The sequence below is a fragment of the Melozone crissalis genome, unplaced genomic scaffold, assembly GCF_028551555.1.
Source record: "Melozone crissalis strain CALT ecotype California unplaced genomic scaffold, PUWL_Pcris_2 ptg000004l_1, whole genome shotgun sequence".
In the NCBI taxonomy this organism is placed as follows: domain Eukaryota; kingdom Metazoa; phylum Chordata; class Aves; order Passeriformes; family Passerellidae; genus Melozone; species Melozone crissalis.
In genome coordinates, this window is record NW_026535782.1 from 6,650,835 (window position 1) to 6,674,869 (window position 24,035).

The 24,035-nt window shown below is 38.7% G+C and overlaps 1 protein-coding gene across 1 annotated transcript; it reads left to right on the forward strand.

Moving 5' to 3' along the window:
* On the forward strand, positions 1-22,819 carry BCAP29 (B cell receptor associated protein 29). Its single transcript, XM_054276045.1, has 8 exons — positions 1-141; positions 362-465; positions 3,760-3,860; positions 5,960-6,110; positions 10,344-10,479; positions 13,048-13,159; positions 20,405-20,505; positions 21,864-22,819. Exons 2-8 carry the CDS (start codon positions 374-376, stop codon positions 21,900-21,902), a joined length of 732 nt encoding a protein of 243 aa, XP_054132020.1. The 5' UTR covers positions 1-141; positions 362-373; the 3' UTR covers positions 21,903-22,819.
* The last annotated feature ends 1,216 nt before the right edge of the window (positions 22,820-24,035 follow it).

Here is a 24,035-nt window from a genome sequence, read left to right on the forward strand (position 1 = left end):
CCGCACCGACACCCCGGTTCCCCGGCCGCCCCGCCCTGTGCCGGCAGAGAGACCGGTCCGCGCTTCCGTAGCCCCGGCCGGTGAGGCCCCGCTCCCGCCCTCTGGCCGCCATCAGCTCCGCCGGGTGCCGGCGCTGACGAGGTTCGGAGGCAGGCCGGGCGGGAGGCAGCGGGAATGAGGCGGCCCCGGGGCTCCGCGGCCTCACGGGGGGCGCCGGCAGCGCTGGGGGGCGGGAGGCGGCGGGAGGAACCCGCGGGGCTCTGCCCGCCAGGCCGGCGCGGCCCCGGGCTGTCCCGGTGCCCATCTCCCTGTCCCCGGGGTCGTTCAGGAGGGGAAGTCAGAGCCGCCCGTTCTTCCGCAGGCCGCCGGGACGATGACTTTCCAGTGGACGGCAGTGGCTGCCTTCCTGTATGGCGAAATCGGAGTAATTCTCGTGCTCTGCCTGCCTTTCATTTCTCCGCTGAGGTAGGAGGACTTGGGTGTGCTGAGCAAGGCAGCTTGCGCTTCTCACCAGTTTGGGTTTATTTTCATAACCACGGAGCTTTGCTGCATCCTGAACTAGTTGTAAACAAAGCCGAAGGAATGCTGTTTGGCACTCGAGTGTCAGGAGCTGCAGGAATCGCAAGGCTCTTTAAGGAGCTTTACGGTTTCTACGCAGTGCTGATTCATCCGGGGGCAGCGGTCGGGGTGCCCCGAGGAGCCCCCGACTTTGCTCAGCAGGTGAGACGGCTTCTCCCAGAGCTGGGGAGCAGGCAGCGTAGAGAAAGGCATCCGGCAGTAATTAATGAGAGGACAGTGCGGTTTTTTCAGCAGTTTGTCAGATTTGTGAGGTGCAGTTTTATGTTTTGGTGTACACCAGGCGTTGTGGGTGTTGAAGAGATAAGACGTCAGATACTCAAAGGAAGCGGCAAACTGTGTGTAACGGCTGCAAGAAATTTGTGATCACTTGTTTAAAAAAACTGGAGTTGAGTTTGAAGCAGAAGGTTCAGGACTACTGAAATAAAGACCTCTGTAAAACTCTAGAAAAACTCATATATAGATTAAGAAAATAGTACTACTTCTGGAACACAACACAAATATTAAGAAAATAATAAATTCTTGTAAAATAAATGCACACAGTAAGGGAAAGAAACAAAATTAGTTTATTACCTTTAGTGTTTGCAGAGGCCGGACTTACAGCATTATCTTGTTTCCTGTAAGTTGCTCTTCAAATTTGGTAATATTATTTCCCTACAGGAAATAAAGCTAGATTCTCTGCAGGAGGCAGAGAAGCAGACTTATGCTTTCTTTTTAGGATATCAGTAAGTCTTCCAAGTGGAACCAAACCCACAAAAGAAGGAGTCTTAAAGTGAGAAACCACAACCCCCCAAAACGAAAAGCAGAACAAAACTTTAAAGCTGTCTCACCAATGCTCTATAAAACTGTTGCATGTTTGTTTCCTGCATCTTTAGATGTATTTAGAATGATGTAGCATTTACCGTCCTCTTAAGGAGCAAGAGTTGTTGTGGAAAGTCTGGATTTAACTACTTAAACGTCTGGAGGAGTCTTAAAAATGACTGGCTCCTCCACAGCTGATACCAATGATTAGGCATGTGTCCTCAGCTTGAGAAATGGAAACTGTTCTGAAATCTAATTCAGCCTCTGGTTTTTTACAAGTTGGCTTGCAAGGAGTTCAGCATTTCAACATAACTATTGAGTTGTTGTTGTATTTCTTACTGTTCTCTAAGCAAAAGTGCAACTATGTAAGAGGAGAGGAGTATTACAGGAGTCATAATCATCAGATTATTAATGGTTTATGTGAGGAAACTAGCTGCAAGAATTTCTGCAGGCTGATGTCACAAGCAGAATACTTTGGGAGTATTGAAATATGTTTCACTTATGATGCAAACAGAGTCCAGTGTTTGTGGCTGAAAAGCAAATTCGTAATGTGCAGCTTTACCAAAATTTATTCAAATATTAAACACAGTGCTTTTAATTCTGTGGAAAGGATAGATTTGTGTGCCTTGTTTGGAGCATATTCAGCTATTCCTCTGAACAGCGGTTTCTGAAAGAGTGAAATCACGCTATCCTTTGTGGGGTATATGCAATTAACTTCTTAACAAAACTTGCAGGAATTTTGTGAGGTTAAAAATCAGATTTAGCTGCTGTGACAGTACCAGGGGGCAGCAGCTCTGCCTGACACATCTCAGTGGCCTGGGAGCTGGTTCTGTCAGCAGTAAGGCATGCATGGCTACTGACAGGTGGGAAACTGTTGTTCTTGGAAGTTTTGATTTACTTGGTTGTCAGTTTTCAAATGGGTTGCTTCTCTCTCTTGTGTGTGCACATTTTTTAAATTTTTTTTTTTTCAAATTTGCTAACGAGTTTATAAGTTCCTGGGAACAATTAAATTGACAGTATAAAAATGCCAATATACAGAGACAGATCAGATTTGTTCTACGAGGTGTAGTACACTAAGCTGGTGGCTACTATTACAGTATGGAAGTTTTATATTTATATGACTTTTGTTACCAAAAAGAAGAGCAGTGTTAGTAAATGTGAATGTCAATTCTTGTTGAGGGAAAATAAATGTGAAAATACAAGAAGATTTTCCAGTAAAGACATCCATATTTTTAGCCTGATTATAACTTGGCAGTGTAGTTTATCTAAGATCATACCTCAAAGAATCACTTCTTAACTGAAGGTCAGCATGGAGCTTGGAAAATTGCATGTTTAAAGAGTTAGTGAATTGGCTTTAAGTTGTAGCTCAAAGTAAGTTTTTTGTTTGATACAGACTGTGGCTGTCTGCTATAAAGAATTCAGATTATGCTGGAAGACTTAAATGAGATTTTTGCATGCACAATGCAAAAACATTTTAATTCTTTCTGATTTCCTATAGCTCTGGAAAGAGCTATAGGAGATGATGCTACAGTTTCATTTAAATTAATAGTAGGTTGGCAACCACTGTTAGAGGGCGAACGGTCTCTGGTAAGCATAAATAGTCTTAACAAAAGTAGGAAATTTTGCCTCCTATAATCAGGTGGTGAGTGGTATGTCTGTGTTACATCCCTATGGCATGACCAGGTATTATTTCATTTGTGCAGTAGCACTGATTCTAACCTGCAGCAAAGGACAAGTAGGTGCTCTGTTATCACTTGTTTCAGTTCATTTGAGCACATCAGATGCTCTTTGTTTGTGCTGCAAATGTGACTTCTGCTACAGCCCTTCATGCAGCAATATCAAATAGACAACTCATTGCTCAAAAAAAGGAAGTAGTCTACACCACCGTTGGCCTCACCAGAAGTCACTTCTGTAGCCAGCAAATTTATGCCTGGGAAAGAGATTTTAAGCATTAACAAAATATGAACACAAGACTTGTATCTTTTGTTGTCATTACAAGTAAGAATGTAATAACAGTCCTTGTACTTAAGAGTTAATAGAGGTACTAGTGGTTAAAAAATAAAAATAATGGAAGTGGTTTTACCCTATCCCTTGTTATATTCAGGACTGAATACAATGTATGATAGCCAAAGTATAAGCTAAAATAAAACACATCTGCAGAGCATCTGCTATCATGCAAAAAATTTGCAAGTATTAACAACAAAAAAAGAGAAGTTAGATTACTGGAAAAGTTAACATATACGTAAATTATATTGCAATTAAAGGAGCTGTTCAGAGACGTTATACAAGTCCCTTATCAATAACAAGGCTCTCTGCTGTGGGGTTATAATGCTCTTCTTTTAGTGCTTAATTATTTTTGAATAACACAATTCTATTTTACAGATGGCAGAAGATTTTTATGTTTCCTCTATGGAGCAAAATGGCAGTATTTTGGAACAAGATGTTCCTTACAATAATAGTTTTGTTGATCGTCTTGTTTCTTGGTAAGTGTTAGATAATTTCTTAACAAATGGGTAAAAGAAACCTGGTACACTGAGTTTATATGAATAAACTAATGGAAAAGATTCAAGCCTAGTGTAAGTCAGCTAATTTATTGAAAAATTATACATTGGAACGAAAGAGGAGAGGGCTAATGCTGCATCCATATTGGGAATCCAAATGTAATTGTATTATACTGAGTGAATGAGAAAAAAAACCGGAGCTTAGGGAAACCAAGCAGCAGCCTAGACTTTCTCACACAGGTAAATGAACTTGTTTGACACCAGAATTTGGCTGAGCTGTACCTCATGCAGCAGATGGCACTCTTTCTTTTGGTTGCTGTTGAAGTAGAAGACCAGAATGTATCAAAGCACTGGGCTGTTTGAAAACTTTTGCTCAGCACAGATACAAAACAGCTGCTGACTTCATTTGTTATGGGTAGATCCTAAGGTCTGTGAAGTAAAAGTAAAGCTTTAATGGTTACCATATGCCTGACTGATTTAATTTCATGTCTGTCCTGACTGTTGTGAGGTAGGCATCTCCTGTATTTCAGTGATGAAAGCAGTTCTCCTGTGTTTTGGGGATATTAAGTAGTTCTCCATGGATAAGTGTTTCCAGTGCCTTAGAATATACATGTTACTTAATTCCAGGCTACTTGAAATTGAAAGAGAAAATGCATGGTTTTATTTTCTGCTGAGGGAAACATATATAACTATGTCAGACTAGGCTATAGGACTATATTCTTAATATTTAAAGTACTAGAAATTCAAATAGACTGTCTTATTAATTTTTTAAGATTATGTTTAGTATTATTCTTCAAAGTAGGTCTTCAGTGAATGGCTTAAGATTGAGAACTAATGTGTTTGATTTACTCTGTTGAACTGCTGTTGAAAACTTGGGCCAAAGTTTGCTTTTGACTTGGTGATGATCATTGGTTTTGTGGAAAGAGAGAACAGGGCTAAAGGGAAGCAGTGATGAGATACCTGCCCCATAGCATGAAGTGACAGGTTACTGCAGGCCTAGACTCTTCCTATAGCACAGGGACATGCATTTGTTTGCTCCTCGTCTTTGAGGCATTGTTTGAAGTTTCATTTCAGGGTGTTTTTAATGTCCAAATTACTCAGACATATGAGAGAGACTGTCATGATGATAGTGATGATAGTCACTTGTGCTTTTCTTTGATTTGGCCTGCTTAGACAAATGCAGCAGCAATTTAATAACATCTGGCCAAAATATTCTGCAAGCACATGTCATGAAATGACAATTTATTGATGTGCAGGAGGAGATTTAAGGTGCTGTATTGGTTGTAGGAATGTCTGATGACATTATGTTTAAAGATAGTAATATGAACTCTTAACTGGGTTAGGTTTGGGGTTTATGTGGAGGTAAGTCCTAATTAATTATTTTGTCCTTTGAAAGGTGTTTGCAGTGCTATCAGAAGTATGTGATGGATGAAAGGAAGCTGAAAGATGTATGAAAGGCAGATGAAAGCGGTGTTGTAGCTTTCCTTCTCCAATCTTTTTACAGTTAGTAGTTGCTACTGTTACTACTGCTGTGTTGCCATAGTCTTCCTGTTTTAATGGATATTAAAGAAATAATTTTTTCCCTCTATGACTGAAGTATAAAGTAGACCCTTCTGTCATTACTAAAACACATGCATATCTTTAAAAAACTCCGTGTAAAGCAAATACTTGAGAAAATACTGCTTCGTTTTGCTTCTCTTTCTCTTTTCTCACTGTTTGTCCACTGGGGAATTTTAGCTCAGTTGTCAGCAGTGACGTTTTGACACCATAGGGTCTTTGGTAACATCTGTAGAGTGAGATGCTATGACCTAATCCCTCGTGGCTGGGTACAAGTGTTTGAAATACCTGTTCAGGCATATTTTGGGCAATGGTTTGTTGTATTTCTGGGAATGTGCTAGAGCACCTCATGATTTATCCAGACCGATCTTTTAAATGTATGGATAACATAATTGCTCTCACTATTTGTCCTATTACTCTTTGCTGAGCAGAAAATCAAAGTACATATTTCTAGTACTAAAGTCTGGTTTAGCATGCATGCACACCCACAGATGTGAATAAGGACAGACTGTTTTTGTTTGCAGATGCTGTTAGAGAAGTCAGGAAATACTCATCTGTTCATGTGAATGAAAAGGCTGCAAATGTCAACAGCAGTGCCTTTGATCATATTCAGATGAAACTCTTTCGGTCTCAAAGAAACCTGTATCTCTCAGGTTTTTCCTTATTTCTTTGGCTGTAAGTATAACATTTTTGAAAGTTTACATAGTATGTTTATTACAGGAACTATTGCATAAAGTAATTGTAAAGTAAAGGCCAGAAAGACATTTTCGGGAGATTGAAGAATTAATTGTGACCAGGTTGGCTACAAGGCAAGTAAGATCAGGGAAAATAATACCTTACAACTGTTTGAAGATTGGAAGGATATGTGAGCAACACATGCAAAGAAACGTTTTGAGTGCTGGAGAAAATATGTATTTTGCAGAAGTTTCTTTGGGGAATATTCACTCATTTCCTTCCTTAAACTTACACCCTTTGTTTTGCACATGGAAAACTGGAATAAAAAACTGCTCAAAAACTAAAGTACTGTTAAATATTGTTATTATCTGGCAAGCTGGTGTCATTGCACTCTGCTGTGTTAAGAATCAAAGCGTGAGCCTGACCTGACCCACTTCAGCTCAAGCTTGAAGTTAAGAACTGTAGGATAATATTCCAGCTTTCAAGGAAAGTTACAGTTGTATTTCAGATCAAACACTTTGTGGCAACTTGCCTATTATGATGTTATGTTCTTAAGTCTGGTATCTCTTTCAGGATGTCTAAGTTCAGCTACTAAAACAGGGTAAGGGAAAGGGCAGTTCTGTACTGCCCACCTGTAGCAACCAAGACTACCTGTGAATCAGTAGGCACAACAACCTGCAGATCTTATCAGTTGGGCTGGGAGCACACGAAGTCACTGGACACAGACAATGTGAACAAACAGAACAGGCGTGTTGGTCTGATGATTTCCATTTGTACATTTTTCTGGTGGCTGGACAACGAGTGTTGGTCCTCATAGGAGTTCCTTCAGTGAGCTGCTTGACATTGCCTCAATACTCAAGAGGAGCACAGGACAAGAGAATCAGACTTACAACAAACCTCTTCCCCTTTGAGTGATGTGTTAGCAGACCATCCAGCATAAAAAGTGTTAAGGAAAAATGAATAGAAAGCTTGAGCAGAAAAGCTTTGGAAAAAACAATGTGGCTCTAGCCTTGCTCAATAGTGGTAGGAATACATCAAGTTCTTTGTCTTCCTACAGAGAGGTTAAGTAAATATGCACAAATATGTTTTTAATCTCTGCTCCAGGAGGAATAGCTGGATTGTGTCCTACAAAAGAATTGGAAGCTGATCTCTCAGGATCCTATTTATATTCAGCTTCCAAAGAGGAAAACTTGTCAAGTGACCCCAGTAGATTATTTTGTATAAAAACTCTGCTCTTGAAGAGGTTTGCTTGAAGTTTTTTTGAGCTGGACTTCACCCAGATTTAAGAGAAATAAGCACTCCTCCAGTAGTCACTACATCAGAGGACTTTTCTTAGTAGAGCTGGTTTGCTAATCCATGAAACAGATATAATGTCTGTCAGAGAAGTGAGGAAAAAGTGTTCCTTGGGTTGCCTTACCCTGTACTGCTATACCATCACCCAAACAACTTGAGACCCCATCTAGTGTGAATGGGTAATTGGATGCCCCTAGTTGGGTCAGTTTTGGTTCATTTTAGCACATCAGCCAATAGGAGAACTCCACAAGAATGGTATATGGAGATTCAGAAAATGGAGGAGGCTGGGAGCTTGTCACTTCTGGCGAGACAACAGTAGTTGTGGGGTTCAGTTATTGCAGAGCATTGGGTACAGGTGAGGAAAATTACCTGTCAGAGGGGGCATTGGGGCCAGCTGAGCCTCTCATCTGCAAACTGTGCAGAAAAGAGGAGGGTCACAGCCCCTGGAGACTGTCCCCTGGGTGGGACAAAGACACCCGTCTCTAGTCTGACCTGGTCCTCTCTTAGCCCATGCTGAACCAGAGAGGGATAAAAAGGGCTGAAAACTAAAGAAAATCTCCAGAAGCCCACTGCTCACTGGTGCCTTCTAGGAGAGTCAGCAGGGTATGTCACATCATCCCAGTAGTGGAAGATGCAGCTAGGGAGTGCATAGGCCAGTTGGGCATATAAAAGTCTGTGACATCCTAGGATGGCAGAGGGAGTTGGCCAATGTCATTGTAAGGCTTAGTTTGAAAGATCACAGTTCTGGGGAGAATCCTGGTGACTGCAGAAAGGCAAACATTGCACCTTCCTTCAAGGGCAGAAAATAGGATGTAAGAAACTAGAGACTGGCCTCCCTGGAAAGGTTATGAAGGAAATTTTACTCAAAGACATCTTCAGGGACATGAAGGACACAATGACTTGGAATACCCATCACAGATTTACTTAGGAAAGATGATGCCTGAACATCCTTCTTGCCTTTTGCAGTGAGGTGAATGGCTGTGTGGATAAAGAGCAGAATATCCTTTTGCAAGGCCTTTGACATAGTGTCTTTTAGTATCCTGATAGCCCAACTGTGGAGGGATACAGGCTAAAGAAAAAAGCAGGTGGGAAATTCCCTGGACCTTTGGGCTCAAAGGATAATAACAATGTGAATTTCAGCTGGTGCTTCTCAGGGGTCCCTACTGGGCTCAGTATTGTTTAATGTCTTTATTAACAACATGGGTGATAGGATTGAGTGTGCTCTCAGCAAGCTGCTCATGGTTCCAATTCAGAATGGTTAACACCTTGGAGAGCAGTGCTGCTTTTCAGAGGGAGCCAGAAAGGTTGAAGGAATGTGCTGACAGAAATCTCATGAAGCTCAGCAAAGACAAATGCAAAGCCTGACATTTTGTTGGATGATCATATACGGCATCCAGGCTGGAGACTGGCTGCATGGGTGGGTAGGAAGAAGTTTTACAGGAAAAAACCTGGGGGTCCTGGTAGAAAGCCAATCATGTATTGAGCTGTGATAGCAAGGATGCAGTTAGCAGGTCAAGGAAAATGGTTATTCTGCTCTGGAATAACACATGGAATGCTGCAGCTGCAGGACTGCGTCCAGTTTTAATTCCCCAAAATACTGGAGTACTGCAGTGGGGTACAGAGAAAGTTGGAGGCTGAAATACATGACCAGTGAGGAGATGATGAAGGAGCTTTGCTTTCAGCCAAAAGAGGCTTTGAAGGGAAAATCCTATTGGTTTCTATGTCTGTCTAGTAGTAAAAAAGATGGATGCAGTTCATCTCAGTGGATGCAAAACGGAATGACAAGAGGTAACAGGAACCTGAGATGTTCTGACCTGTGGTAGAAAAGTGCTGCTGCTGTCAAGGGCAGTTAAGCACTGGAACAAGGACCCTGAAGGATGCTGGAATCTCCCATCACTGAAGATGGTAGGAACTCAACTGGATAAACCTCTGAGCAATCTGCTTAACCTGTCCTGCTTTTCATGAGATGGAAGCCTCTTTTAACAGGATTCTGTGATTCTCTTTTAGTTTTGATGTTTTAATGACTCCTGCATTTGTAAGTTAATAAGCAATAGTAAATTTGCTAACCTGTGGAAAAGTAGTGACATAGGGACCTTAGCTTTTATATTAGCCCCCTAAAAAAGTAAGAAAAGGAACTTCCAATGAAAAAGCAAGGGGTGGAAGGACGCTTAACTTGAAAAGATCTGTTAATACTCTTCCAGTTATGAAAAAGTAAATTACTTAGATTTTCAAATTTCTTTGAAGAGCAGCTGCATACTTACATTATAGGCATTAATTTAATTCAGTGTTGTGTTGCCTTGATTCAGCAACATTTGAAAGACTTCATGATGAATAATGAAAATAGTGATGCAAAGAATCAAGCAAGGTATTTGCAAAGCTTAGAATTGAGGTGCCATATAAGTGCTGACATCCATACATGTTCTGATTTAACTCTATTGACAGTACTTGGAAGATTATTATGCTCATACTGTTAATTTTATTCTTGCAAGGCTGTTTATGAAGTTGTGTGATTGGTTTTTTTTTCTTTCTTCCCTATACTCATTACCATAACTTGTTTGGTTCTTGAGTTTGGAGATCAATCCTGTTAAAAATACTGGGTCATATAACAGTATTTAAACAGCCTTTAAGCAACCAGGTCTCTGACCCCTTAATGGCTGTGGGTATTTAGGATGAGGGAGGTTCTGTATCAAGTAAAAATCAGAATGTCAATGGATGAAAATATTTTCTGTCTCTCTTGTTGCTATTATTTGTCATGTATGAGCCTGGATGTTTCCCTCTTCTGGTTTTATTTTTACATCTAGTACTGAGAGAGAAAAGGGCTTATTTTGGTTTGTTGGATTTTTTGTTTGGTTTGATTTTTGTGGTTTTGGTTTTTGCTCATGATTTGGGTTTTTTATATGTGCTGTAAATTACAGTTCTATTAACTTTTTTTTTCACCAGTGTATTGAGACGTACTGTTACCCTTCTCACTCAGCTGGCAAAAGAGATGGCATCACATGCAGCTCTGGAAACACAAGTAAATGATGCTACTGAAGCAGCCAAAAAATACATGGCCGAGAACGAAAGGCTGCAGGAGGTATCTTTGAGCTTCTTCAGTAACTTTCTTACACAGCAAGTAGTTAGTGCAGTGTACTCTGAGGATGGTTTGCTACAGAATGCTTGTTCATTTTACTCATTTTATTCCTTGTGGTTGAAAAAAGAAGAAAACTATTTCTATAATATGTAATTCAGAATACTGAAAGCAAATTATATTAGCACCTTATTAACAAAGGAAACTGAAGTAAAACAAATAAATGAAGTTCTGTCTTTCCAGTACAAATTTCATCAAAGTAGTAATATATTATAGTAATACCTCTCTGAATTTAGTCATAACAAAGTAGAGGAAGACACTAATTTTATTCCTTTTATCACAAACAATTGCCTGTTTAGGTTAAGGCTGTAGCAGTGCAGGATGAAAAAGCCTACTATATGACTGTTTTCGTGCTGACTGTTTCTTCTTAATAGGATTTTCTCCAGTTCTGAATGTATTTTTTCAAGTTCTAAATTAATCTTTTGTATTTGATGAATTTTGTATTCTTCTGTCTTTTTATGGGAGGTCAGCCAATTTCAGAATACTTCCCTTTCTTAATAGGACACTACTGTAGTATTAATGAGAATACTACCAAATATTTCTTACTTAAAAAAACCACCAACAGACTGGAGAGATGTTATTTTTATGTGAAGAATGATTAGGCTGTGGTTCAGTATGTAACTATTCAGGAAGGAAAGGCATCAAAGATATAATTAAGATAAATGTATGAAATCTTTTCTTGTAACAGTTTGACTTCTGTTTGAAGAGACTGAACCCTAAGCTGAGTTCAGACATCTAGACATAGGAAGGCTTTTAGAGTACAGCACATAGTTAAAACTAAATTCCCTGTGGGTGTGTACAGGTTTCCTTCCAGTTTGTCTAAAGCAGTGTCCATGGTTACTGGCACTGTCAATTTTGTAATGAATCTTCCTGTGAAGACTCTGGACAGAAAGTACTAGAAGGGATAAAAAAATCCAGTTGGGAGGTGTTGTAAAACAAGGATCACTAGTCTGTGCTAGGTGTTTCCCAAGTGTAAAATGATTCCAAAATTTTGCGATTTGGTATGTTGTCAAAATGATCCAAATTCTTCCCTCAGCCATGGAATTTGTCTTTTTGCTGTTTTTTTTTCTTCTCTGTCCTGTTGAGATTTTGCCAAAAGTCCTCTTTTTTCTTCTGCTTTCACATTCTCTTAGCAACACATTCTCTTAGCCACTTGTAAATGATAGCCAGAAATTGGAAACTGTAGCCCTATCTGTTTTTATTTGTGTGCATGATTGCATGGTTTTCAAAAACACAGGTAGCCACAGGTACAGGCAGCATGCTGTGGCTGGATCTCCATTGTAATGGACACAGGAAATGCTCAGGGTTGGAATATTTTAACTTTATAGACATCCCATGGTTTAGGCTTTTTTGTGGCTTGGCCCCTGCATTTGTGTTTATTTACAAGTGTGCTTCGTTCCACCCTTGGAGAGAAGTGAGAGCAATTGTGCATAAGGCACTGGCTGCAAGTATAAATACTCTGAGTTTACTCTGGTGTGCAGGGTCTGCACTGTCACCTGTTCAGAGGTTTCATGGAGCACAGGACTTCAGATAAAAGTTTACAGAAATAGCTATTTGCATGCTAATAGAAAGAGGTGAGCACAAAGCAAAGAAGACAGTTGGCTATGGTTTTGTTACCAGCAGTTAAATGTCATCTCAGCTCTTTGATTAAATAGCTTCTGGAAATTTTTTTTTCATCTCTTTTCCTTGGATTCTTTACCAATCTTTATAAACAGTTCTTTTTCTTTTTCCTGAAATAATCTTTCCCCTTTGCTCCTGCCTGTGCCTAGTAAGCTCTGATATTTCTAGTTCACCTAACAGCTGTTTGTCTCAGTTCTTTTTCTTTTCTTTTTCCCATTAAGCATTTACCTCTTTTTTTGCTTTTGCAGAGATGATGTGTGGTTACATAGTAGAAGCTTTATGAGAAAAGGATCTTGTCATGGGATATAATCTTGCACCTTAACAGGGTGCATAAGTATAGTAGTGCCAACATTTTTGGCATGCAAGGAATATATTGCTCTTCTGTCAGCTGTTTACAGGGCTCTTCCTGGATCCTTTCCTAGTTTTTGTCCCGGATTTCACTGGAAATCAAATCTGGATATTGGAACTGTTATGAAGATTGAAGTAGCTGCAAACCTACAAGGAGAGAATTAGAACCACTTGCTCATAAACATGGCAGCATTTTGTCACTGACAGTCCCAGTGTGTGTAAAATCCATTTTATGGATGAAAGTTGTGCACTTGATGCAGACATGAAAAATACTCTTACATAGGAGATAACACCATTCTATTACAAGTATGTCATTACCTAAAACACTGAGCTTGTAATTTCCTTTTTTTTTTTTTGTTTTTTGTTTTTTTGGGGGGTTTTTTGTTAGAGAAGATTTTTGTCTAGAATTGCTATCTGCCTGTGTTAGGTTGACATTTCATAAAACCTAATGCTTTGCAAAATCAGGGCTGACATTCCCTGGCTATTTTGCATTAATATCAGACTAATGAAAATAAAGCTAATTGTAGCAACTGTGTTTTTTAATAGGCCTTGAGTGGAAAAGGAGATAGTAAAAAGAAAGAGTCAACAGATGCAACTGAGGAGAAATTGAAGGAGGAAATTGAACGCTTGAAAGCAGAGCTACAGAAGACATCAAATGGTGAGTATTAGTTAGGACCTCTTTGCAAAGAAGAAAAAGATTGTTTAATGCTGAATGTCAAAAAAATATTCTAGGTGTAGCATGAATTAACTTCATCTGTTTCCAGAACACTTGGCATAGGGTTTCTTTACATTTGACTAGTAACTGATAAAACATGCCATTGCCATCCCAATATTTTAGTAAATGTGTTCATTTTGAAAATATGTAAGGTATAATTGGAACACCTTAGTTAAGTTGTAATTATTAACAAGTTGGACTGATATATTTGAGTGATGTTGACTTGTCTTCATCAATGAAATGACCAGGATATGGAATCATTTGCAGGTTGCTTTTAGGTATCAGTTTGATCTTTTATGTCATACATAGCAGCCACTCTCCCTGCATAAAATGGGGGATGTATTGTGGTTGAGTTTTTTTACTACCATAGGGTTTCTGTCAGATAGCAGAAAAGTCCTTGACTAATATTTTAAATTTATATATGTTCTGCAGCTGAGGTGTTAAGATGTTAGCTTTTTAATATTTTTTTTGCTTACAAGGAAACATAACTTACAATTTGTAACATAATACTTTTGTTAGCAGCTTCCATGTTTAAGGTTTAGGTTGCCAAAACTGCTTTATAGGCAGCCCAAATTGAGATAGAAGCAGATTTTACCTGTTTGGTTCTGTCTTACTGGGATCTCTCAAGGTATGTGATGCCTGTGAGCACCTGCTGATCTGAAATCAGTGTTTTTAAGATAACACAGCCTGCGATCTTGTAAACATTAATCAGATGTTCAGACTGTAACAAAAATACAAATTTTCTTGGTACGAGACAGTATGTTATCATCAAAACATAGCCCCACTTTCATACTGCCTGGGACTGCTGCAGTGCTGCAAGAATAAATTTTTCAGAAGTGTTTCATGAATCCTTTTTTCCTGTCCACTGAGAATTCAAATAAAAATTGTAAACCAGCTGTTTTCAACTGGACTTGAAGCAACAAGACTCTTTAAATAGAGAGTCTCATTAGTTCACATTCTCAGGCATGTTTGATGGTGGGTTTTCCCTCTCCTGCTGTTTTCTTGAAGAAAGCTGGTGGGGAGTGCCTTTGAAGTGACAGGATCAATGGAAAATTTAAATGCTTATGTCTTATTTAAACTAACTGGTGGTATGTAACACTAATATAATGTAAGCTTTTCAGTCAGGAGTGCTAGAGAAAGCTAAGGAATAAATAGATTTACCTCATGCTGCTTCAGTTTCATTCTCCCCATGATATGTTGTCCATCCAAGAGATGTATAAATTAAGGCATGCTTGAATCTTTTGTTAGGGCACAAGTGGGAGAGAGGGTCTTTCTAAGGAGTGAATAGGAAAATATTTACAGCCCCTCTCCTAATGCCACCCCCCTCATTGCCAATAGCCCCATGGGTGGTATGGGAATTACCATGAGCAGCTAGGTGGTGTTGAGGTTTGTCTGTCTTACCTTCTTGTAAGTTTTCTTGTATGTTATTTTGAGCAAATTGATAGCCAGAAAGCTTGAAGTACTTGATAAGAACAACCACATCCTTAGACACAGCTTTCTATAGTGTGTTAGAGGATGTGAATTTACTGTGTTCTTTTGAAATTCCTGCAGCTGGTCAGGTCAGTGTTGACTAAGTGTCATGTTCACTAAGTGTGAGCAATGCATTACACAAAATGAAAGCTGACATTGGAAAGGTTTTTTTGCCTCTTCTAAGCAATTTGTTTCATGCTACTGAGCTCACATGACCAAAGTAACTTTTTCTTGGTGTCTGTAAAGTCCAATCCATGAAACTGTGGGGGAAGAGTGAAGAGCTTAAAGGGTGTCACCTAATCATGATACAAGACAAAACTCATAAAAAAATGAAAACTTTACTGGTTTTGATTTTTGAGGTTTTCTTATTGTTCGTTTTTCAACTATGGTATTAGTAAGAGTCATAAATTTGGATATTGTTCATGGTTGGTTGGGGGTTTGTGTTTGGGTGATTTTTTGCTGCTTGAAAGGAAAAACTTTTTTTGTTTCAAATGCAGTTTCAAATATCCATTGCTCTGGTTCTGGGTCACTTATTAAGCTGCTGATGCATGGTAATATATTCTTTTAGAGTAGGCTATGAGTTGAAAGGGGGGGTAAGTCAGTATAGTGGCAGCCAAGAGGAGTCCTAAATGTACACCTGCTTCACATTTAAGAAAACAATTTAGTATCAGATTGGTGCTGTGACATCAAAGGCTATGCAAATTTCCTGTAAAGTTTTGAATCTGTATTTACAGCTGGAAGAGGAAGCACTGTATGTCTCCTCTTCCTGAAATTCTGACTAAAATCATAGATGATCATCATAGACAGATGATTGTAGACTTTCAGGAGACTTATCTCTAGTTCTTCAGTTTTCTATCTTTTACAGAAAACACAGACTACTTTTTTTTCCCTGACTTAACAGTGAAATCCTAAGTTAAGAAGACCTTTTTCCTATGTTCTGAATAGGTGGGCAGAAGAAATCAAAATACAAGATTGAGCACAAAAATTAGTAACATCTGAGGAAGGGTTGGAAATTAATTTTAAGGGTTTTTTACCAAATTTGCTTTCTTTCCAAGCTTGACTTTTCTATTACACTTGATGCTTTTTTTTGCTTTATTTTGGAAATGAAGCAAAGAAGGCTAGTTCCTCACAGCTCTATTGCAGACCCACATATTCTTGTCAGGGCTTTATAAGCACCCAGCAGTGGGGCAAGCACTTTGAGAGCCTAATCCATTTTTAGCATACCTAGACATGTAATAACATGACTGGTTAGAAACCTTCTGAGATGGTATTTTATTGATACACTTGTATATTATGAAAATGTCTCATTGATACCTAAAAATAAATATACATACTTGTAGCAATACCCAGAACAGATGTGAGAATGTTTCTCCTGCTACACATTAGACATATTTCTAACAAAATATTCTGATAATTAAAGGTTCTCAGTATGGCTACTGGCCTAGGACCAATAGGAATTTTCTGGGGAAAGAAGACATGCCCATGATATTGTTTCATTTTGATGGTTTGGAAGACTATTCAAAAAACCACAACAAAATAATTACCTGCAACTGGGCATGAGATTAGACCTGAGAGAAGTTTCATAAAGCCTTTTGTCCTTACAATGGTCCTTGTGCTCTTGTGCTGGGGCAGGAACAGGGCTTCATTAAATATGTACTGGCTCATCAAAGTCATTTAGGTGCTTTTGAACTTCAGTTCAACTTTTTCTGAAAATACTCTGTTTATATATGGATGGGGCAGGAGGAAATTCTAATGGAACTTGGATGCATCATTTAAAGAGGTTTGTTTTGTGTACAGACTGACATGAGTGTTCTTTGTCTCATGGTTCCATAGTGTTGTAGGAGACAGGAGGAGAGCAGCAATTCATGTGGAGGGCTGGCTTTGGAATAACTTCTAACTGTTGGCTGTTCTAGAAAGTATGCATGTACAGATGTACAGCTCTCACTTAAACCTTTTAAAAATACAGACTTTGGGAATACATTTCATAAAACTGCTGCTAGAGGGAGAGTTCAGTTTGGCCTGGGTGTTGCTGGGTAGGCTAGTGCCATGTATGAAAACTACACTGAGCTTCTCTGATGCACTCCAGTTTTTAAAAACAAACAAGTTTAAAGAATTGGCCACGGTCTTGTTATTTGGCAAATGGCAGAGGGAAGTTGAGGAACAAGGTCTGTCTTACTTAACTTTACTTTTTACAAAACTGAGATGATAACCAAGGGTGGGAGCCATTGAAGTGCCACATGCAGCAAGAGCTGATACTCACATTTGTTGATTAGAAGAGATGGCTGCATACAGCAAGCATGGGTTTATTTATTATACAAGGCTTTTTATGCCATCCAGTGATGCTGTAACATCCCTTCTGTAACAAAATTTTATTTGAGGTTGCAAAAGGTACTTGAAGCAAATTTGTAAATTTTTTTGGCCCTGCCTTCTCATTTTAAATTCTGATCATTGTATCTTAAGAAGAGAATTCAGAATTAGCATGGAGGTACTTGACTGGAGTTGAGTTCCCAGCCTTACAGCGTATTTGTTGGCAAATCTCTTGTGCCGTCAGTGCCTAAATTCTTAAACGTGAATAGCTCTTTTTTCACTTGAAAACTCTTTTAAGAGAGGGCTCTTTTTTACTCTTCAACTAGTCCAAATCATTTGGGTTGTAGGCTTGTATTGTGAGCAATGCTAATGTAAGTTCCAGATGGTTTCCTTAGTAGCAAGCACTGTAAGTCAAGTGATGTAGTCAGACCAGGACTAGTAGTTGTGCAAGGAAATGCCCAAAGAATTATTAGTTGTTTTTGTTGGTGTTTGGTTTTGGTGTTAGGTTCTCCATTATTGTTGAAATGAGAAGATCATAGAAATGCTACAGCTACTGGGCTGTGGTAATGTAGCTCCTGAGAGCAGTTTTATTCCTTACCCTTAGAATTCAGAGCAGTCTGAAGTAAACTATCTCTCGTGGAATAGGATTCAGAGAATGTTTTGAAAGGACATGTTCTTTTCCTAGATTATACGTGTTACATTAGTTTATGAACCTTCAGTCACACGTAAGTGCAAAGTTTTCCACAAATGTTTTCCATTGAAACACTGCTCTAGGAATAGTTTGTTGATTTTTCTTGGTAAGGGACAGAATGGAAAAGGATTGCCTACCTCTTACAGTACTGAGGCTGGATTCTGTGTTTGGAACTTCCTGATTGTTCCTGTCAATGGGTGCATGAATGTAGCAGCAGCATCCTCATCTGCCTGCTCCTGCATTGACTTGGTGGGAGGGGTCAGCTGTGGGAGCTTGCTCGCTGCCAGTCCAGCTGTTGTGCTCCTGGGAGGCAAAGTAACAGGCCAGATGGAAGTCAGAAATAATAACTGTGTTGTGCACACAAAGGATCTCCTGTTTCTTGCTGGATCAGTGTTCATATGATAGGATCCATATGCCAGACAGTGTACCTGATGAACTGGTACTGCAGTGCTCCCAGCAGAGGAGCTGGGCACTGGTGTGGGGACACTCTGGTGCTTCACAAGGCATCAGGGAAATGGGTGCACTGAGGAATTCACCTTGTCAAAGACGTGATGCTCCTTTTAATTGTGAGGCCCCAACAGGAATGAGTCTGGATTTGGTGGTTTATTGATGTTTTTGTCCATAGCCAACACAGGTGGAAAGGACAATCTGTTCTTTGCTTTTTCTTCTTCTAGGGTTAGGCAAGATATTTCTGTCATACATCTGTTTTGGTCAAAACACTAAAACAATGCACTAGCTTGTTCGCTTTCCTGACTTGTAGATACTTCTAGATATTTTGTTCATGTTTTAAAGATAAAGTAGTTTTTAGTTGCAACTAAAGTACTGTGCTGCTACTTATAAATAACTAAATAGTGTTAGATCAATAACGTTGAGTTACAACTTCTTCAGAAGTGAGATCTTACTACTTTTTACTACAGTATGTATAAGAATGTTCAAACAAAAGCAAGCTTTATCTTTCTAATTAGCAGATTCTTGGAGAAGTGAAATAGCATATGTATTTTTTTTGTCTACAACCTAAAATTCTATCCAATTGTCACAAATTTATTTTATTAATATCAAAATTTTACTATTGAAAATTTTAAACAGTACGGAGATCAGAGAGAGAGTAAATGCAGTGGGGTTGGACTTGTCACGTGTGGAAATCAAAGTTACTCCAAATACCAAAACCTTCGGAAAATCTGTATTGATGCTATCAAAAATGACTTAAAGTATGAAGGAAAACTGTGTAAGAGTATGAAAATGAAAGAAAGGAGAAAATAAAGAGAAATTGAGGTTTTAATCATGTTAGAATCAATAGAACAAAGTGTTATTGACTCTAGTGAATCAGAATTTCAAGGTAGGTGCAAGTCCTGTTACAGGAAAACCACTTGCAGAGTTCTGAAATGAGAATTGTTTTCATCTGTACATTCAAATTAATTATTTAAAAATAAGTTAAATTCTGGGTGAAGGAGTTCTCCTTCTTGCATGTAGGAGTGTGGTCGAATCTCATTTCCTGATGTTTCAGGAACTAGCACCCAAAGAGAAATCTGCTTCCTACCAGAGTGCTTGTAAGTCAGTGCTTAACAAAAACCACATCTAGCTCCTCATCTTTTCAGAACAGGCTTTTAGAGGTGCTGCAATTCTTGAGTGCAGTGGAAGTCTCTGGGAAAGAAATCTCTCTCAGGGAGTTCACAGTCAAAGGATAGATTCACACTTTGGGAACAAGGAAATTTGCTAATGTTCTTTTTTTAGTTTTAATAAAATTTTTATTTGGTTGTTTGGGGTTTCTAAGTGGCCATGTGAGGCAGCCCTACTAGGTCATTAACTACATTTCTTTGTTTTCACATGAGCAGATCAAGATTTAGACTATGCCTGTGGTGCTGAATCAGAGAAATACAACAATCCCTGAGATACCTGTAGCAGAGGAATATGAAAGTATCTAAATGGCCTTACATAACAGCTTAGGACTAATGGCTTTATGGCACTTTGTGCTGTTTTATCCTGCATTGTAAAATAGCCCCAGTGGAGTCCTAGGCTGTTTGGTACTGCAGCATAGACGTGCTCTCAGTTTGTGTTGAGATGGAGTGGAGTAATAATTACTTTCTTCTCATGTTAAAAACCTGTTCAGAGTTGTTTATCCACCCACCACCATTTCTGCCTTTTCATCTGTAAACTGATGCTGCTAATCAATTAATTCATGCATGGTAAAATTCAGAACAGGGTGGAAAGGTGAGGTCTGTGCTCCTATAATCATGTATCATCTTCCTCCTTACTGTGTTTTGTCGATGGTCTCAGTTGCTGTGTGAAAATCTTGCCCAGTATTTGAGTTCCCTCCTCTTCTTAAGAGATCTGACAGTTTTGATTTTGGAGTTGCTGAGTTTTGTTTTTCTAGAACTATCTCCTGCAATGTTACAGAACACTGCAATCATCACTAACTAGTCCCTGTTTCAGGAGTTTATTTATTTAAGGAGTTTATTTATTTATTTAAGGTCTCAACTCTACCTTTCTTACAGGCCCTTCCTGTTCCTCGTGCTGATCTTTCTGAACATTGGCCATTCTCTTTCTGCTCCCTGTCCTCAACTTCTCAGGTTCCTGTGTCAATCTGTGATGCTGTGTTTTAAATGCTAAGCTATTTTAGAGGAAGGACTGTTTACTGCAGTGAGCCCTGATGCACATCTAGGGCTCTGAGGAACTGCAGGAATACAAGTAATAATTAAAACACCAATTCTGGTATTTTACAGCTTTCCATAAGGCAAAAACTGAAGGGGCTGCAGTTAAAAAGCAGTCTGAAAGCCTTAGAAGAGAATATGACCATCTGATGAAGGAATTTGAACAGCTTCAGGTAGGTGGCTCTGGATTGCCATACAAGGACTGTGTTTTGAAATTGTATCAGCAAAATTCTGTTTGTTTTGAGAGAATTTACCAAAATCTTTAGGATAGCATAAAGTTACAACAGGCATCATTCCTTAAACTACTTCAAAACAGTAGAATTTTGTTTTGCAGAGTTAGTAGCATTTTATTTTTTGCACTTTGGTTGACAAAGCTCAGGTTATCATTAGCTTCCATTTTACTGCTGCTTGGAAAATAATATTCAGGTGGTTTTGCACGTGATGATCACTGAAATACTGTAAGAAAATTATAGGAGTGGTGTGGGTGGCGGGGTGAGTGTGTACATGATTTATAAAAGTAATTTTATTTTGTTTGCTCTTAAAACATGCTTTTGCAATCCTGGATTATAAATGTTGCAATACTGTTGATACACAAGGATAAAAAACCCAACAAACAGCCTAGGTTAAAAACAGGCTACTATAAAATTCAAACTGAAGTACAAAATAATTTTTAAAAACTAAACCATATTAAGCAAAAGTTCAATTAGCTGTTTGATTGAGTTTCTTATGTACGTGGCTGTAATACCCATAAGATACACAGTAAGTATCAGTAAATAGAACTGGGAGTTTGTATTTTTAAGTTGTCTGACAGATGTTCATATGCTCCATACCCAACATCTGTCTTGAGCAAAATTCAGTAAAAATTAAAGTTAACCTATGTACAAGTAGTGGTCTTGGGAGAAAATAAATTATTATTAAAATTATGGTGACCTGCTTTTCACGAAGAGTTGTTCAGCGCTGTATTAATTTTTAAAAAAGGCAGTTTTGACCTGGTTATAATATTATTTCCTGTATTCTGTGAAACCACTAACTCATTTCCAGCCTCACCCTGTACTTCGACAGATTGCTCAACTGATCTCTGTGTTCAATTCAAGACCACCATGCATGTCCTGTCCTTGTTGTGCTTCCCTGTGTAATGAGCCATAGTAGTCCTGCTGCATTTCTGCAGACTTGTGGTCTAAAACACACATCCTTACCATCTCTGTTTACCTCTGAGTAGAAGGAACAGAAGGTACTGAGCACACAGTAGATTCAGCTCCCAGGATAAATGAGTTGATAGCAGAAAATGTTTTGTGCTGAGTTGGTTGCACAGCTCAGCTGTAAAACCAAAGGGAGCAGAACTAGGCTGCACAGCCCTGACTGCTGGCAGCAGAAGCTCAGGGGTTCTGCGGGGTAGTGTTGGTGGGAACAGCTTAGAAAGGTGTGTGATGAACAAATCAGGTGTGACTGCAAAGGGGCAAAATTTGGTGTCTGGACTCAGTGGTTTCTGATCTTGCCAAACTGAAATTATTTTTCATCTGTCTCTTTTCAGCAACGTTTAAATAAAGCAGAAGATAAGAAAGACCTGTAAGCACATCTGGGATGGATGGCATCGCTACAGTTGCTTGAATGAGAAAAGGCTTGTGCTGTTGATGTTCCTGATGCATACCTGAAACAAAACTTGATTTTTCTGAAAAGCACATGCATTGCAGGTCACTATTCAGATTCCTCTAATATATCGGTTGCCAAAATGTTCTGTGTTGCAAATAAAATGTTAAGTGGCTTACCGGATTTACCATGGAGTTTGTCACTGCTCTCGTGAGGAGAAACTCAAAAATCTTTCAACTCCACCTGGAGCAACCTGTTTACCAAGCTTTTTCCTCCATAATGGTAACAGATCACCATGGCTTGTAGCATTTGAGTGGGGTTGTATATCACACTAGACCATAAAAACAATTCTTAAACCTCTTTGCAGCACCTGCTTGGAATCTTAGAAATTCAGTTCCCAGTGGGTTGAAGAAGGCTGAAAACTTATTTATCAGTGGAAAACTGAATGACAGTCAGTCTAAGGAAAATAAAGAAAGAAACATTGCCTTTGCAAATCCACCTCACTAGCTTGTGACTTTCGCTTCAGCCACATGGATTTGAGTGTATTTTAACAAACAATATTTTGCATGCCTCTGGTTTATTTTTCTTTAATATATTGGGATATTTCATTTTTGGGTTGGCTGGTATTAGAAGTCTTTATTTTTACACTGTTTACATTGGTTTACTCCTTATGTACCACCTAACTTCTTTAGCTCTCTAAGTAAAAATCTTTTTAAATGTAGATAGTTTGGTTTGTTTTGTTTTGTTTTCATGGATACGATACCTCAAATAAATGTGCACTGTTTTGCATAAGACCTTTTTGGTATTCAGAAAGTTGTTTTGAGCTTATTTGTTAGTTGGTTCCAGTTTATATTTGAAAGTTTGATATGTTTGTTATATTAAAGGGATTGTTTAAGTTCATGGTTTCTGGATTTTTTCTTGTAAATCTCTCCCAGTGTGCTGTCTCATCATAGTTAATAGTTATATGCACCAGGAACAAAATATACTTCTAACTTGGTGACGTTTAACTCTTCTTGAAAATACAATCTTCATAGTGGTGGTTTTGCTTACTCTGTAAATAAAATTTGTTTAGCTTAGAATTTAAACACAGCTTATTGAGTAGCATAAGGCATAATAACATACCATATTAAATAAGAAGGCATATGTTTTTGAAAAATACTTTATCCTTGTTGAAGTAGTACAGAATATGTTTTCAGAGATTCTGTGACACTCAAGATTGATTTTTTTTTTTTTAATTCATATAAAAACCTCCAGGAAAAGTTACAGACTTTTCATACCTGCATACACGTGTTTTGAAGATGTAGGTGAATGCATCTTTGTTCCTTTTTTTCTCCACCCCTTTCTGAAATATTTAAAATTGTGGTGGAATGTTATCTCCAGTCAGATCCAAAGGCTGTGGTTGGAAACTTTGGAGGTATACCAAGAAGTGCTGGTTTAAGAAGAGAACAAAAAAACCTCACCTATGTTTCTTCAAGACACTGAACAAAAGCAAATAACTCTTGCTTTTTATTTACTGTTATCTACTCAAATTTCAAACTCTTCTTCTGCTAGTATAAGTAGATAATGGGGTAGAAAATTAGAAGCTTATTACGAATGATGTTGTGCACTGTCCTTTTCATCCTTAAAATTTTATCTTAAAAAATAATGTGGAATAAAAAACAGATGGCTGTGAATGCAGTGATAAAGATATTTCTCCTTGAGAAGGAACTCTGAATGGTTTACACAGTTTCTTGCTGTAGAGCATGACTGAAGTGTGAAGGAATACAGGTGATATGCACTGTTTCCTTGGAGCTGGAATGAGGCTGGGTATTTTCAGACATGCAATGTGCATTCAACACACAATAGATCTATGCTGTAATAGATTACACAGAAAACCTTGATATGGGGCCACAGGGAAATGTTCCCTGCCTTGGAGACTGCTTAAACTTAACACAGGCTGTATTTTGTCTCCATTCACTTCTTCTGTCATGTCCATTTCTTGGATCCTTGGTCAGGTTTCCCTGTCACAGAGCATGACCATCATCATTTTTGTACTTGGCTGTTGTGGATGATCACACACATTGGACTGAGTTGCATTATCACAATTCCAGCTCTTTGGAGTCCCAGACTTGTTCAC

Bases quoted from the DNA above. Each gene is read 5' to 3' on its own strand.
- BCAP29 (XM_054276045.1), top strand. From the start codon at position 374: ATGACTTTCCAGTGGACGGCAGTGGCTGCCTTCCTGTATGGCGAAATC. The intron at 466-3,759 runs GTAGGAGGACTT...TCTATTTTACAG, and splicing joins CCTTTCATTTCTCCGCTGAG to ATGGCAGAAGATTTTTATGT. The intron at 3,861-5,959 runs GTAAGTGTTAGA...TTTTGTTTGCAG, and splicing joins GTTGATCGTCTTGTTTCTTG to ATGCTGTTAGAGAAGTCAGG.